This window comes from Tachypleus tridentatus, chromosome 8 (assembly GCF_004210375.1).
Source record: "Tachypleus tridentatus isolate NWPU-2018 chromosome 8, ASM421037v1, whole genome shotgun sequence".
Lineage (NCBI taxonomy): Eukaryota > Metazoa > Arthropoda > Merostomata > Xiphosura > Limulidae > Tachypleus > Tachypleus tridentatus.
Window position 1 is genome coordinate 3,538,732 of NC_134832.1, and position 17,693 is coordinate 3,556,424.

Here is a 17,693-nt window from a genome sequence, read left to right on the forward strand (position 1 = left end):
CTTGTACAGTGAAATAGTCTGCATAATGTCTTTTCAAACTGTAACTTGTACAGTGAAATAGTCTGCATCATGTGTGTTCAAACTCTTGTACAGTGAAGTAGTCTGCATCATGTGTGTTTAAACTGTAACTTGTACAGTGAAGTAGTCTGCATCATGTGTGTTCAAACTGTAACTTGTACAGTGAAGTAGTCTGCATCATGTGTGTTCAAACTGTAACTTGTACAGTGAAGTAGTCTGCATCATGTGTGTTCAAACTGTAACTTATACAGTGAAATAGTCTGCATAATGTCTGTTCAAACTGTAATTTGTACAGTGAAATAGTCTGCATAATGTCTGTTCAAACTGCAACTTGTACAGTGAAATAGTCTGCATAATGTCTGTTTAAACTGTAACTTGTACAGTGAAATAGTCTGCATAATGTCTGTTCAAACTGTAACTTGTACAGTGAAATAGTCTGCATAATGTGTGTTCAAACTGTAACTTGTACAGTAAAATAGTCTGCATCATGTGTGTTCAAACTGCAACTTGTACAGCGAAATAGTCTGCATAATGTCTGTTCAACCTGTAACTTCTACAGTGCATAATGCATGCTCAAACTGTTTACTTGTGACATATTTTAATTAAAACAACTGAACACACCAATTTAATGACAACATCAGGTACACAATGATATTCTGTGGTATGACACAAGCTACTAACAAGAAAATTTAAATTCTTCAAGTTTTGAAATGTTATTCACTAACATTAATAAAAACTCTATAATTAAGCCAACTAGTTACTTTTATCTTAACAATGAAGAGTTTGAAAACTCACAAATAGATGTTCTAAAAATACTGATGAAAGTATCAAGTAAGTAATTTATCCCCTTACAGTGACACAAACTATTACTCCTAGTTCTACTTCAAATATAGACATCTTTAAATTCTGACCAAATTATTTTATAATGTTAAATTATTAAATTATGAAAAATTTGTTCATGCATGTCATATAGCATACCCAAGTGAATTCATGTGCAAGGTCACAATATGCAACACCACATAGATGTATAATAACATTTAGACAGCAGTAGGGATACAGTAAAGTAGCCATGACTGGTAATGTTAGCTCCTGATAGAAGAGAGCCAAAAGTATCTTTAAAGCTTTTACTTTAATTGTTACACAACAAATCCAAACACATATGCATATATAACCTACAAAAAGAAACATATACTATGCACAATAACTGCAAAAGGCTTTTAATTAGATGAAAACATATAGGACTAATATAGAAGGCATTTCTTTACATGAAGAGTCATAATGTCTGGAACAAACTGCCCAACTATGTTGTTGAAGCCAAGTTTCTGGGATACTTTAAGAAAACAACTTAAAAAGATTCATGGACCATATGACCAAGGTGTGCCAAATGATCTCTCTCGTTTCTAACCTTTCTTATGTTCTTATCTGATAGACTTAATCAAATCTATAATTAAGGTTATTGCAAAACATGTGTGTTTTTCGTATAGCAAAGCCACAAAAGGCTATCTGCTCAGCCCACCGAGGGGAATCGAACCCCTGATTTTAGCATTATAAATCCGGAGACATACTGCTGTACTAGCGGGGGAGCAATTGCAAAACATACAATCACAAACAAATTTAGCCAAATGATGACTTTTCAAACACAATTAGATCAACCTGAATCAAATTTTGTAATACTGCTCCTATACCACAGACTAAAACACACTCAGATTTACAAAGGACTAGACTTGGGTGATTAATCAGATCAAACTCTGTGTTACTGCTGCTATACCACAGACTAAAACACACTCAGACTTACAGAGAACTAGAGTTGGATAATTGAATAGGTCAACCTGGATCAAATTTTGTAAAACTGCTGCTATACCATGGACTAAAACACTCAAGACTTACAAAGGGCTAGAGCTGGATGATTGATTAGATCAACCTGGATCAAAGTATGTGCTGCTGCTATACCAGAGATTAAAACACAGTCAAATGTACAAAGGACTAGAGCTGGATAACTGAATAGATCAACCCAGTATTGGCAAACTAAAGGAAAAACAACAAGACTGATTTTCTACTTAGAATTCAATAATCTCCTTTCTGATACACAAAATTCATCATGGAAACACTGATAGATAAATGATCATTTAGCCAGACTAACAAAGTCAATACACAAAGGGTTTAATCTCAATTGGTGTTTTCCTGGACATCAAAGAAAGCTTTCAACTCCATTTAGCATAACAGTCTTAGATATAAACTATATAACTAAATATACCCACCCCAATCAATAAATGGATCTCAAGCTTCCTAGCTAATAGAACTACAAAATTCAAAATCAATAGCAACATGTCACCCTCATTCCCACTTAAAGCTGGCATTCCCCAAGGCTCTGTATTACATCTATTACTCTATATATTATTTGTAAATTACATAACTCTCAACACTGCAGTATGGAGCACATCACACAACCCCACACCCTACTGACAGAAAACAAATACAAACTACTCTAAACGACAATGTAACCTGGTGCAACACATGCTACATACTACTTAACTCTGTCTTGATGGGTCACAGATCAAAGGCCATGTCATCACATTTGTTAACTTCCATTCAAAATTTTATTGAATTGTTATTTTATGAATTTATATCAATAAGTTTGGAATCAGCCTGTGGATTATAATTCAAACTTTAAAGTTATATATGAATTAACTTCTTTATTTAAAAGCAAATATAAAAAAAACCCATCTTCATACAGATGTAAAAATTTTGATGTAAAAATTCTAAGTAGGCTGTGTCTTTACTTTGCTCAAAGTTTCATATTTTTTAAAATCTAAATACATCTTAGTTACTAAGCTTATTAAATTATAGTGTAATTCTACGGTATCATGTTTAGGCATTTAAGATTTTTTGGTTATTCAACGGTACACATAAAACCTAAAATAAATTTGGGTTGATATCTTTCATGTATGAAATTTTAAAAGGTTTAGCAACCTATATCCAGCAGTAACTGAGTTCAAAGGTCATAGAAAGAAGAGATAATTATTTGCTTCACTTCTAGATTTATTGTTCTATATTTTAAGAAAAATAAGTTTAATAATTTATTTCTAAATAGTAATAATCTATATACATATATAATGTATAATAATTAATATGTGAAGGTAGAGTACAAAATATTAGTCCACTAAAACACAGCCAAGACAAGAAAGACTAAAAGTCTGTTTTATATTATTGGATACGTAATAGGAGTGCAGGTGTACTGCATCAATACAAGTTATGTAATGTTGGCTAGGCACGAGTTGAAGGTCAATATAATAAAAAATAATGAATATATGTATCAATATATAGCATTATAAGACTTAAGCTACTTAGACCAAACATTTGTATTTTTGTCTTATAATATGTGGTCATTCAAGCACAAAATAAGCATAATTTACATTTATTTCATAATTTTTTATGATGGTTACGAGATTGGTCAAGTGACAGACTCCATATAGTTAGAGTGTATTAAATAATATAAAATATAGTCTAACTCAAAACAAACATTTGAAATATATTCAGGAGGTTTTAGAATTTATGTAAATGATATTTGAGATTTTTAGGATGAAGAACAGTTTTCTTAATCATAACATGATATCACTTTGTACTCACACTAGTAATGAAACAGATTCTATTTTCATAAACAAACCTTTAGTAAAAATATTTCATTTAAAAATCTGATTGTCTGAGTATAGAAAACTTGTAATGTTTATTAAAATTGTACCATATTTTGTGAAGATAGACATGCTATATTGAAAGTTATAGTACAAATACTTAATATGCACAAATGTGTAGACAAGTTTGTGTATATTATACCAAGCCCGAGACAAAAGTGTTTATACACAGAAAACACAAGTCACTATCTTCTATGGCTAGGTGGTTAAGATACTCAACTTGTAATCTGAGGGTTGTGGATTTGAATCCCTGTCACACCAAACATGCTTGCCCTTTCAGCCATGAGGGCATTATAATATGACAGTCAATCCCACTATTCATTAGTAAAAGAGCAGCCCAAGAGTTGGCAGGGGGTGGTAATGACTGGCTGCCTTCCCTCTAGTCTTACACTGCTAAATTAGGAAAGGTTAGTGCAGATAGCCCTTGTGTAGCTTTGTGTGAAATTCAAAACAAACAAACTATCCTCTACCACAGAATTAAGTAAAAATTAGGAACATCAAACTCAAAATATATGATGCACAAACCAATCTCACAAACCAAATCAAACTTCTTGGTTTAACCTTCAAAGAAAGCTAACCTGGAATATACTCTTCTCAGAAACAACAATCAAGTCATAACAACAAATAAACTATCTTATAAAAATCAGTGACTTTGCCAAAGGTTGTAACCCAAGAATGATAATGATGATTTACAATGCTTATATAAGACAGATTTTAGAATACAAATGCCCAGTAATGCCCAAAATGCCACAACATCTCTACAAAAGAAAATTTAGCTTACTAACTACACCCCTGGCTCTTACTTACACAAATTAAGCAACTCAATACCATTACAAGCATGCTTCTTAACCCTATCAAACGAATACTATAACTAGTCCATACACAGAAATAACCTATCCTCACAAAAATTGCAAAAATACCCACCACATTGACCAAATTTATCTCTCTCCTAAATCACCTCACCTCATAACACAAACATTCATGCCAACAACCACCTTGAATGTTTTACCTTATGCCTCTCCTTCCTCTTCTTTTTCATGTTACCAATCAGAATGAAGAATAGACCAAATATACTCATTAATAGTTATATGTATCATGTTTAAATCATTTATTATGAGTTTACATTTTCTGTTTTAGTAATATGTCCAATATTCAGGACATTGTATAGTTTATATTGTATGTCTAATTAATTGTATAGATGAAATATAATGGAAGTTCTGTTTGTGTATAAAGTTAATTACCATGCAAATAGCTGTATGTAAGATTGCAATCTGTGACTGTTCTTGATGATGCAATAAACTCTGGTTCTGGTCTTGTGTCTTCTCTGGGATGGGGTGCACTTACCCACAAGTGCAGGTCTCTGCTGTCTGGGTCTGCTGTTTATGATTAGTTGATCAATTGTTAGGCTAGAAGCTCCAAATCATCTCCTTTAAAATCATCACCAACAAGTAACCTCTCATCTGATCCTGAAAAGAGCCATTTATTTATTTATTCATCTGTAAGTTGTTCCCCTACCAAAAGTCCTGTCAGTCTTCACTCAGTATTCCTCAATGGCATTGACCCATCAATACAACTGGAAGAAATCAAACAAGCCATAGAACCTCAAATTCAGGCCAAGGTATATGCTGTTCATCGAATTTTCTCCAAAAATGCTAATTTACCTTTGTACTTCATGAAGATAGTGACAATGTCGAAGTAAGTGCCGAATGTATTTTACGTGACGGATGTTACTACCACATATTTCACTTTAGAGCCAAACGCCCACATCGACGACCCTCCAACTCTTGGTCAAACAAAGCACCCAGACATCATAGACCACCAACAGACAACTTCCAGCAAGAAACTACGAAAATACCGCCGAGTCCAGATCCAACTAGAAAAAACACGAACGCAGATACAAATAACTCGACCCAGAAGATGTCAACTCCCTCTGATAACAACATGCCAAGATTTAGCAGTCCAAGGAAGAAAAGTGACAGATCATACCACACTTCAGTTCCAGTTCACAGAATTCAACTACCAGCCAGACTCAGACCATCAACAAGATAACTATCAACACGTCAGTTCAAACAGAAAAACAAACTACCATCATTCAGAAAACACAAACCAAAATTACAAGAAGAAACAAAGCATCTCAGACCAGCAAAGACCAACTCACCGAAGAAGAACAGCCAGTTATTTCACCATCAAGACCACGTTTTTCGCTATCACCAATGGGCTTCTGGTGTAAAAACAAGTTCATGAAGAAGTTACTACCCAATCTACAAGACCGCAGCTAGCAGTTTTCATGTATACAACCATCACAGTCCATCAGTTTTATTTTCAATTTTTTTCCTTTTTATTCCTATGTTTCTTCCCAGCTACTTCCAGGCACGGTCTGGGTAGATTTTTCGGCGTCCAGGCCACGAAAGTGGGTTTTCTCGGAGTACTCCCATTTCTCCCCACACCAAAATCTCTGGCATTGGATCTGTAGGTTCCAGCCACATTCTTACCTAATCCTGAAAAGAGCCATTTAATTATTTATTCAATTATAGTTTATCCAGTTATAGTTGATTTTAAATCAACTCGCCAGCTGCCAGCGTATTCCGACCACTGGCCAAGGTCTGGTTCACTTCACTTATGCTGCCTTTGTCCAGTTCTGCTGTCTTTTGTATCACTCTCAAATACCCCATTCCACCTTAAAAATGTCAAAATAAAAGTAAAGGAAAAAACCCCATGAAAAGTTTAATAATTTCTCACGTGAGGGGACGAAGAGCAACTACAACGTTCCTGAACACCCCAGTTGGAGAGAGAATTCTTCAGATTTCTCTCTCTCTAAACTAAACCCCTGCCATGTTCATTTGCGTTTGCGTAATCTCTCACCCACTCTTCTTCAAGGCTTTTCCTCATGTTTGAACCATGAAAGACCAACTGTCTAGAGAAACCATTATTAACCTGCCAAAATTATCGAAAGCCAGGATAGGAGGCAAACAGAAATAATATTAATTTATAAGCACCCCCAGGCTTTCTATTAAACCTAAAATAACTACCAAGTCCTTTTGCTTAGCTTCTCTACAGATCATCAGAAGCAAGATATGAAAAGCTACTTAGCGTAGTTGATAGATTGGTTAATTTATTGTTTTATGGCACAAAGTAGATTGGCTATCTGAGCCAAGCATCCGTTAAAAAGTTAAAAGTAAATTTAGTAAAATTCATAAAAGGAAATTAAGGTAAAAGAAAACAAAGTTTAAAAAAAAAACAAGTAAATAGCATAAAACCAATGCTTACATCTAGTCTACAACATCAAGAGAAAAACTACAGTAATTCAAGTTGTAAAGGACTTTCTGTAGCATAACTGTAATGATCATAACTTGCCAGGAAGACTAACAGGTAAGTACAAAAAACCACTGTCTGTCACCTGAAGTTGGCCATTCTAGTCCTGGTTTCAAATTATTTAATGTTACGGCCAGTTTCTAATTTAAAATCAAACTGTGATTTTTAAAAGGGAGCCACAATAAAGAGGTGTAACATATAAATTAAAAAAACTTAAATGGCATTAAAAAATTAATGGCCTTTAAAAAACTAAAAACATTACCAAGGTGGACAGTGTCACCATCACCAATAACACTCTCTAATGTTATGGACAAACCTTGAGACAGAACATGTTTAAAATGCTGCCGTCACTGAGAGTCGTAACGATGACAAGAAAGTAAAATGTGGCTTATTGTGATCTGAGTGTTACACAAACTACACACTGGTGCATCAGTTCCAGATAAAAGAAAACGATGAGTTAAAAAACTGTGACCAATGCGTAGTCTAGTTAGAACAACTTCCTCTTTCTGATCCTTATGAAAGCAAGATGGCCAAATTCCAATATATGGTTTTATTTGGAAAAGCTTGTTTTTGCATTGCTCACTCCCAAGTCGACTGCCAGCTGGCACAGAGCTGAGCCTTGAATACAGGACTGCAGTTCTTGTATAGGACAGACACAGCAGTTATATTGCCAGAGCAGATACACTTAGCTGCAGTGTTGGCAAGCTCATTCCCGCAAATGCCAACATGGCCTTGTATCCAGAAATACTGAATAGAAAAAGATGTTAAAGAGAAATGGGTGTGAACCAACATGAAGTAATTCCAGGGCCAATAGAGAACTAATCGAGTCAGTAAATAATGTAGTTTGAGTACTGCTCAGCTTCTATGTGATCCAGGGCAAGAGAAATGGCATACAGTTCACCAGTGAACACAGAAGCTGTAGAGGGGATTCTGTGTGTAACCACCAAACCACAACAAACCATGGCAGAGCCCACACAGTCACCTGATTTTGAACCATCTGTATAAACAGGAATGGAAGGATGGTTCGAAAGATGTTTAGCAAATAGCAGACAGTATTTCCAATCAGGAGTTTCTACCTTTCTCAGATGACTTAAAGATAGGTCACAATTGTGAATTGTAAGAAACCCAGGTGGGATGGGCTGACCACCAGTGGATACAACAATATTATCCAAGGACAGACCCAATTCATCCAACTGCACCTGGATATGAAGGCCAAAAGGAGCAATGGCAGACCATCTGGTCTGAAAAAGTATGGCCCACCAAGGAAGAAAAACACAACCCCAGATGGAATGTTTTGGTAAGGAATGAAGTTTCGAAGCATATAATAAACACAGTTGCAAATGGCAGAGGTGCAAAGAAGGTTCATGAAATTCTATCTATAAGCTCTGAGCTGGGGAAGTGCAGAAAGCCCCAGTGCAGAGCCGAAGTCCTTGATGATGAATAGGGTCTAGCATCTTTAAGGCCAATGGTCTGGCAAAGCCATAGATCAGTAATCCATAGTCGAGTTTTGATCAAATAAGAGCACGATAAATCTTTAGCATAGAATGTCAATCCACTCCCCAAGTGGTGGTAGAGAGGACACGGACGATGTCCAGTGCTCTTGTACATTTGACCCGTAGCTGCTTGATGTGTGGTAAAAAGGTCAGCCTATGGTAAAATATAAGCCCCAAGAACTTTGTCCCAGGGACCACAGGCAGCACAACTTCAATGATACAGAGTTCAGGATCAGGGTGAATATCCTGTTGGCAGCAAAAGTGCATGCAAACGGTTTGAGAAAGATAGAAGTTAAAGCTGTTTGCTGTGGTCCACTTCAGTAAATGATTGAGGGTAGTCTGTAGCTGCTGCTCAATATACTTCATGTTCAACAACTGACATGAGATGTGAAAGTTGTCGACATAGAGCTTGTTTGCAACAGTGAGAGAGAGAGTTGTTCAGTGATGGCATTAATTTTTATACTGAAAAGTGTGACACTCAGAACACAGCCCTGAGGGACTACAAGTTCCTGTAGAAAAGAACAGGAAAGTGTCAAACCCACACAAACTTGGAATATCCTGTCCATTAAAAAAATTTTAATAAAAATGGGCAAATGGCCATGTAACCCATATATATAGAGATCTTTAAAAAATCCTAAATTGATATTTGAATTTTTGTATGATCCATTTCAATTTGATTTAGGAAATTTCAGAAAGGAAATTACATCTTTTTTGTCTTTCAATGAGTGTGGATTTGAAAACAAGATGTTTACCCTCCAAAGTGTAGAATACATAAAAGGTAAACAAAAATGTTCTATCAGAGAGATGTGGCTTACTATTCTGATAAATGAGAGTCTTCCAAATTTAAAGATAGCAATTTCAAAATTATTTTCCATGTTTAGATCCACAAGAGTGTGTAAGTTAACATTTTCTATGCTAGATTTCATCAAATCTAAATACAGATCTCGGCTTACTGACATAAATTTAGAGGCAGAGCTGAGATGCTCATTGAGCACAGATATTATGCCATACTGCATGAAACTTGTTGATGAAAACCCCCATCAATTTTCACATTGAAGGCTAGTTGAAATGCAATCATTTTGATTAAACTAACATCTTTCAATTTTTTTTAATAGCGTGGCCAATGTTGTTTTCGTTAGTCATTTTCATGAATATAAATTTCTTTATTATTTGATTACGTGAAAAGCTTCAAAATTCAAAGAATATAAATAAAAAGTTCAAAATATATTAAATAATTTTGAAAATAAAGATATTTCTTACATGCTTGTTCCTAAAGAAGTTCCATGGTATTCTCCAAGCTCTAGTGAACCTGGTGCCAATGCAGGTGTATAATCACAGTCATAAAGAAAGTTTATTTCTGAAAGCAGGTTTCCATTTGGACCATATTCCCTAGAAAGTACAGAAAATACATCTTTATAATTAATATTTCTTTGTTATAAACTTATAATAACTTTATTTGTCAGTAAGCTGGGAAAAACTTCAATCATTATCTATTTCACAATTTTCAAAAGAAGTTATATTTTTCTTATACTGAAAAGGTATTTCTGAGAAGTACTTACCTCCTATCACAAAATTAGCTATTTTTATTCAGTGTTGCCCTTTATATACAAACTTTTGCTTCACACATTTCACAAGCATTGCACTACCCCTCATTGGAATTAATATATGCCAACAAGTCTTTCAGGAACATCACTGTGCATCATCCTTTAACCAACAGTAGCATAGCATGATCATGTAAGGCATGTGACTCCCACTACACTCCTCTACTGAACCTTCTCTTTAAAGCTTGGCAGAAGGTGTAAGCATTGAAAAAGTGGGGAGCAAAGGTGTGAAGTGAGGGTGAAGGTAAGCACCTACTGGAAGTATGTGTTCAGTATAGGAAAGTTATAACTTCCGATATTACTTATCTCCCCTCACAAAATTAGCAAGAATTCCACATTGAGAAGCAAAAGGATTGGTTGGAGGGAGTAACAGAAGCACACCCAAAAGCATTCAAAGGGTACCCCTGACCATAAAAGAAAGAGATCCAGAGATCAATGGAAGGGAACTGCACTACTTCAGAGCTAGGTATACTCTTTACCCATATACATTATTTGTAAAAAAACAAGGGGAGAAAATTATATATTTATAAATGACTGGTATGGGTAGAGAAAGAACTAATAGAGGAGCGAACAATGTTTCGACTTTCTTCGGTCATTGTCAGGGAAAGATGTAGTGAACCTGACAATGACCGAAAAAGGTTGAAACATTGTTCGCTCCTCTATTAGTGTTTTCTCTACCCATACCAGCAGTTTTTAAATATATAATTTTCTCTATAAGTGGGTTTTCTCGTCATCACGCATCAAGGGGAGAAAATGTGAGATGTAGAGTGGCTATGGTGTGTCAGACTGTACTCAACAAGTCAACTACATCCAAAACCTCCTCAACAAGATACTGACATTCTACAAGAATAAGATGAGGATCATATCATCTTCACCTACAAACCAGTAATCAAGAAATAAGACCTGCTCTGAGTAATGGGTACAACACAAGAATGAACACCTTACAGCAGTCCTGGACTTTCCATTATGCATCAACAGGAAGGATTCAACTTATACAAGAATTTATGTTGATTAATTCAGTTGAATCTAATACCTCAATGCTGGGAACCAATGTCTATGCAAAAGGAAGATGAGGATTCCCAGTTAAAATGGGTAAACAGCATTTGAAACAAATCAATTCCAACTGGTATGAAATGTGTAGCAGGAAGCCACGTCAGCCAGTGAAGTGACGGATGAACTCCACGGTATTGTAAATGGTATAAGGAGTCCATGTCATTTTAGAAGGTGATAAATAGATGGCAGGGGTTGTGAATATTGCTGAAAATGTAAACAGTATAAGGAAGCTAAACCATCCAGTAATGTGATGGACCAACTCCATGGTATTGTAAATGGTATAAGGAGGTTGCATCCACAAGTAAAGGGACAGACCAACTCCTGTGGAGGCCACACCACACATTTACCAGCAGAACACAACTTCTCTACTCTCAACTGAATGATTATAGCCAATGATTTTGTGGAACCCATCCACAACAGTGCCTCCATGATCAACCACCCCAGTATTGGAACAGAAAATGACAAGGACTCCCACACTCCACTCAAAAGAGGAAGGTGAGAATGCATTGGATAGTCCAGAGGAACATTATCACTAGAGACAGTGCAATGGGTGACCATGAAACCTTGTTTTGAAAAACAGACCATAGTGAATAATTTATATTAACTCAAGGCATGGGCAGCTTGTCCATTTTGCTTTACCCATGCAGTCCATGGGTGGTGTAGTCCAGAATGCCCTTGTTTATGAAGAAATTATCATGAGGTAGATAACCTTCTAGCAATCTTGTGGAACACCCTATTTCTATGGTGAGTGTACAGAGTCATGGACAATACAGTGTGAGCCTACACAGCTTTCAGTGTAGGTTTGAAGTTAAAGAATACTTGGTCAGATACAATTCACCATAGAGCAGGATACATGGGATAAAAAGGTCCCTAAAAATAGAAAATGAAGAAAACTTACCTGTTAAATTTGCTTTGAAGTATTGATCATGGCCACAGGTGGAAGACGTAACCTAAATGTGGACGAAAGCACAATGAGATGAAGACAGTCAGAGAGAAATGTAGTGGGCATGATTTACCTGACAGTATGGACAATCTCCACCGAGGTATAATGAAGATGAGAAGTGGATGGGAGTAAACATGGAATAAGGTATGAGATGAAGAAGGGAGAGATGAGTAAGCCAAATGGACCATAAAGTAGACCAAATTCATGAGGAAGAAGGGGAAAGATCACAAAAGAAGGAGAACTGCCAGGAAATAATATGGTTGTTGTGCATACCCTTGAGCACAGCAGTACATGCAATACCACACTTGAGGTCCCTGAAAGTACACAGAATCTATTAGGGTCCAAATGATGGTAAAAATGGGAGATAGGAAACAGGAGAAGAGAAAAAACAACCCTCTCAAATCTTGCAGACTTGAGGAGAAAAGAGAAGATAGGTGGGGGGATAACAAGTATGGGAAAAGTCAATGGCAAACAAATCAGACCTGACAACATTCACAAGCCAAAAGAAGAAGAAAATATATCTTAAGGGACAAATGATACAATGAACATAAGGAAAGTGGTTCAACTAGAAGTTAGAGTATAAAGGACCCCAGTAAAGACCCAATACAGAAGGGGAGAATGAATAGAAAGCCTCTGAAACCAGAAGCATTGTATAAACAGAGTGAAAATAAGGAATGTAAAAATTCCATTGAAACTAGAAAAATGGAAGGTATGTGAAAGGACAGCCTGAAAAACCAGACAACAAGGAGACTGAAGACCAACAGTCAAAGAGCCGTGGTAGAAATTTTGCTACCCGAGCCACAGGATACTAGTTGACAGGAAATCTTACCAGCTGACCAATAGCACAAGACCTTAAACCTGTGCTGGTACCCTGCAAGGGAAGATGGACAAATGAAAGGAACTAACAGGGAAGGAACTCTATATGTGAAACCAGATTTTTTCTTCTCACCAAGGACTGGGCAAAAACGAGTTATGAAGATGCAGGACAGGTATTTTGGATGTAAATTAGGGGATCAAGGCTGACACAGAAGGGAAAAAAATAGAGGGAGAGGTTGAAGAGGAGTACACTTTGGAACAAACTAAAGAGAAAGTCAAAACTGAAGTGTTAACAGAATGTGGAAATAGGCAATGGTGACATCTGTCACTGGCACTTACCACCAGGTGAGAACACTCAACTCAGGGTGAAAAAAAACTCTATGAGGCAAGAATTCGATTTTTAACCACCTATGGCAGACACACCATGTCACACAATCTCAGTGATGACGAAAGGAAATAGGGAATAAAAAATCAGGAAGGGGAAGGAACAAGAGAATGAAACCTTCTAAAAGAACTGTTAACACCTATTAATCATTGATGAATGGAAGCCAGCAAGAAAGAAACACCAACAGTCAAGCTCTAACAAAACCCCAACCCTCAGGGTAGTCACTGGTGCTGGTGGATGGTATTACGTAGAGGAAATCAACTAAAAGAAATACCAGTAATTAAAGTAACTGGAAAGAATTAGGAGGAATAGGCAGTATATGATGGTCCAACAAAGATAAAAGGGCTACAAAGGTAGACTGTTGTCATACTGACATCACTAGTAGCTCAATCCCATACCTGTTTACACTCTTGTCCCTCAGACATGTGCCTGGCACTGGCAACAGTCAGTTTCAAAATTTCTCTTTGTTAACCTGAAGATGACTTACGAACGTTGAAACATTGTTCTTTGCTTTATTGGTAAAAGTGTTAATACCCATACCAGCCATCCTGAAATACATTTTTACTTGAAGTGGGTTTCTTGTCATCACAAGTTCTCTTTTATGTTTAATTATATATTATTTATAACCAACAGAAAGCCAAGATTTTCTTCTATCAAATGATATATTGTATAACATTGTTTTTGGAATAAAAAAATATCAGTTTCACTATTAGTACAAGCTTTGTTCCCACACAAAAGATAATGACTAGCTTGGATCAATTTTTAATGGCTCTTATTACATAGTTAGAAAGACAAAAAAACTGTAACAGAGAAGGAAAATTACATACGTTTTGCACGTTATTAGTCAATGTTCTTTGGTGCATTTTGTAATTAAATAAAAAATTATTCAGTGTATTATTTCCATAAATGTAGCTAAAATGTAAAAACAGGGATCTCTTTAGGTTAGTTAAGGTAAAACAAATACTAATAATAACTTAATACAAATGTTTCATTAGGCAAGCACCAAGCAAATTGTGGATAACATAATTTGATAGTGTAACACGGCCTCCACATTCCCAAAGTGATTTAGAACTTATAATGGTACAAATAGTAGTTAGACACTGTTCAAAGAGCAACAGAACAATAAAATATAATTATAAACAGATATAAATAGATGTATACTGTTACAAGTTTGAAGCTACTTAGGATAAATAAATGTAGTTTCATATTGGAATCTAAAGCCTATCTAGAAAAATAAAAAGGAGTAATTTAGGTTTATGTTTTTGTTGGTGGTTACAATGTCAGTCAAATTGACCAACATTGTGTAGAGTTAGGGTAGAAAAAATAACAGATAAAATAAAAATGTTTGTGAAAACAAGCATTTAAAATGTATTAAGAAGATTATACACAATACATATATGGTGATGAGTCTTACACTGCTAAATTAGGGATGGCTAGTGCATATAGCCCTCAAGTAGCTTTGTACGAAATTCAAACTAAACCAAACGAAATTTTTAGTGAAAATGCTTAATTAAGGAAAAAAAAACTCATTTGTTGTGCACAAAATACTTGTAATGTGCACTAAAAATCTGACAACATTTGTGAAGATACACATAATGTATTAAAAGTTATCGTATTAAAACTATATACTAGTAAAAATGGTCTTATCATTGGTACAGAACCAATCCTGTACTGAGAGAGTTAAATATGCTTTCTTCAGCTCAAGCAACAACTTTTGGCCCAACATGGCCAGGTGGGTTAAGGTGTTCGACTCATAATCTGAGAGAGTCGCGGGTTCAAATCCCATCACACCAAATATGCTCACCATTTCAGCCATGAGGACATTATAATGTGATGGTAAATCCCACTATTCATTGGTAAAAGAGTAGCCCAAGAGTTGGCAGTGAGTGGTGATGACTAGTTGCCTTCCCTCTAGTCTTACACTGCTAAATTAGGGATGGCTAGTGCAAATAGCCATTGTGTAGCTTTGCTCAAAATTCAAAAAATAAACAAACAAGCAACCACTTTCCTAATACAAATTAAAGCAGCTGGCCAACATGATTCCAGAATTAATCTATTGGAAAATAAACTTTTATTTCAATTGTTCACTTATCCTTACTTGTTCTTCCTTTGTTGCCCATGTTTGAGTTAATCTCTGCTTAACATTTCCTTAACCTGTTATACATAATGTGTCTATAACTTTTCAATTTGCCTGAATATTATAATAAAATAAACTTCTTTTATTGAACAAAAATTCAAAACATGTTTCAGATGAAACATATTTGAAAACTGATACAAATTAGCAATAATATACAAAGAAAAGGTGTTTGAAAATTAATAAAAAAGCAATCTTTAAAAAAAGTCATTTTTACATTTCAATCTTTTACAGAATCTGTTTTTAAAATGTTAGTGATATCAAATACTACTCCTTTATATAATATTTTGAAAATATACTCTGTTCATTTTTGATTAATCCATCATAAATCCTATTGATCTTACAAAACGAAGAAATAATTTATATACTTTCAATAATGTAGTTACTTTACATTTTGATAGTGAATTTTTCTACCATAATTTACCTAATACCTAGTAGAGACATCAAGTATTGATATTCATGTGTCCTATTCTTACCTAATTGTGCCAGGAACCTCTGCTCCCCTTGAAACTGGCCCAGAAGTTGGTAAAACAAAGCGTCCACTGGAGGTTTGAGTTCCATCTTTTAAAAATGCTGATACCTATAAACAATATTGTTGAATAAATGTTTTCTAAAACGAGAAAAAAATATAATTAGTTTTTGTAACAAATTGTTATCTGACTTTCAAACTAAACATTGTAGACTGAGAGAACCAACACAGCTGTAAATATATTTCTATAATTAATAAAAGTTGCATTATTTTGCAGTTGCATCTGTTTAATTAAGGCTATAAATAAGTAATAATATTTGTGACATTATCATGATGTCTTACAACAGTTAAAGCTGTAACAAGAAAAATAATTTTGAAAGATTTTATACCCTTTTGTTTTTCATAACTTCATATTACAGTTTTGTTTATGCTTATAAATAATTTATGAAATACACATTATTCGCTTTGATAACAATAAATCAAAGTGAAGATTTTCATCAATAAAATATTTTAAGAATACGAGTGAATGTCTTCAACAGCTTCCAGATTTTTTATAAAAATGTTCAATCTTCATACATGTTAACATTTTACTAGAGTAAAAATGTATTTCCAAAGTAATCAGTGATGACGAGAAACCCACTTGTTGAGAAATTTATATGCAAAAACGGCTCGTTTGGGCTGAGAAAACACTTTACATAGAAGAGCGAACAACGTTTCGACCTTCTTCGGTCATCGTCAGGTTCACAAAGAAAGAGGTAACTGACCGGAAGCTGACCACATGTTTGAAAGGGGTTGTGTAACTGTGTGTCGAAATGTAGAGGGCGGTATTAGATGTTTGAATATATAATATTATTTATTATATTAATATAGGTATAAAGGCGTTCCTTTATATTGGTTTATTTTGGGTTTAAGTTGTTGTATAAGTAAGGCTTCTTTAATTTTACGTTTGTTTATGTTTGTTTCTTTATTTAGTATTTGAGTGTTTTCTATGGTTATGTTGTGTTTATTTGACTTGCAGTGTTCGAAAACGTGTGAAGGTGACTTTTATGTTCTTTGAATCTGGTTTCCATTTTTCTACTTGTTTCTCAATATAGAAGTCGTGGCAGTTATCACATTGTATTTTATAAATAATGTTGGTGTGGTGTTTGTCAGTGTAGTTTTACATAGTATAGACCTCAGTTTTGTGCGGGTTTTGAATAAATTTGGTATTAATTGGAATGTCATATTTTGTTACTAATTTTGCCAAATGTTGGTTATTTGTTTGCTGATGTCGGGAATATATGGTATACAGCAGTATATGGTTTCGTGGTTTTTGATTCTTGAGCTGTATTTACTTTAGTTGGTTGATTTTGCTTTCTGTCTAGGTGTGTGCGTATAATGTTTTCTACGGTTTGTGGAGGAAACTTATTGATGTTGGTGAAGTATTGTTTTATTTTGTCTAATTCATCGTTAATTTTATCTGGTGAGCATAGTTTTATGGCTGTGTTTATTTGGTTTCTTAGTATGTTGAGTTTTGTTTTATTTCATGTGCTGAGTCCCAAGGAATGTATAGTCCAGTATGGGTGATTTTTCGGTGGATTTCTGTTTGGAATTGTGTATCAGTTCTTGTAATTTTGAGGTTAAGAAATGATATTTGATTGTTTTCTTCCTGTTCACATGTGAAGTTGATGTTGGGATGTATAGAGTTAATGTGATTGAAAAAAATTAAGTATGTGTTCTGTAGATTTGAATCCAAACCATGTCATCTACATATCTATACCAGTATAGTGGTGGATGTAAT

The 17,693-nt window shown here is 35.0% G+C and overlaps 1 protein-coding gene across 2 annotated transcripts in view; it reads right to left on the bottom strand.

Moving 5' to 3' along the window:
* Positions 1-17,693, bottom strand: part of OSCP1 (Organic solute carrier partner 1) — a 110,348-nt gene that overhangs the window by 66,558 nt on the left and 26,097 nt on the right. For both annotated transcript variants that reach the window (XM_076517323.1, XM_076517321.1), the window contains exons 5-6: positions 15,921-16,024; positions 9,773-9,901 (exon numbers count right to left, since the gene is read on the bottom strand). In XM_076517323.1, the coding sequence (XP_076373438.1) occupies positions 9,773-9,901; positions 15,921-16,024 (233 nt within the window). The remainder of the gene's footprint in view (positions 1-9,772; positions 9,902-15,920; positions 16,025-17,693) is intronic.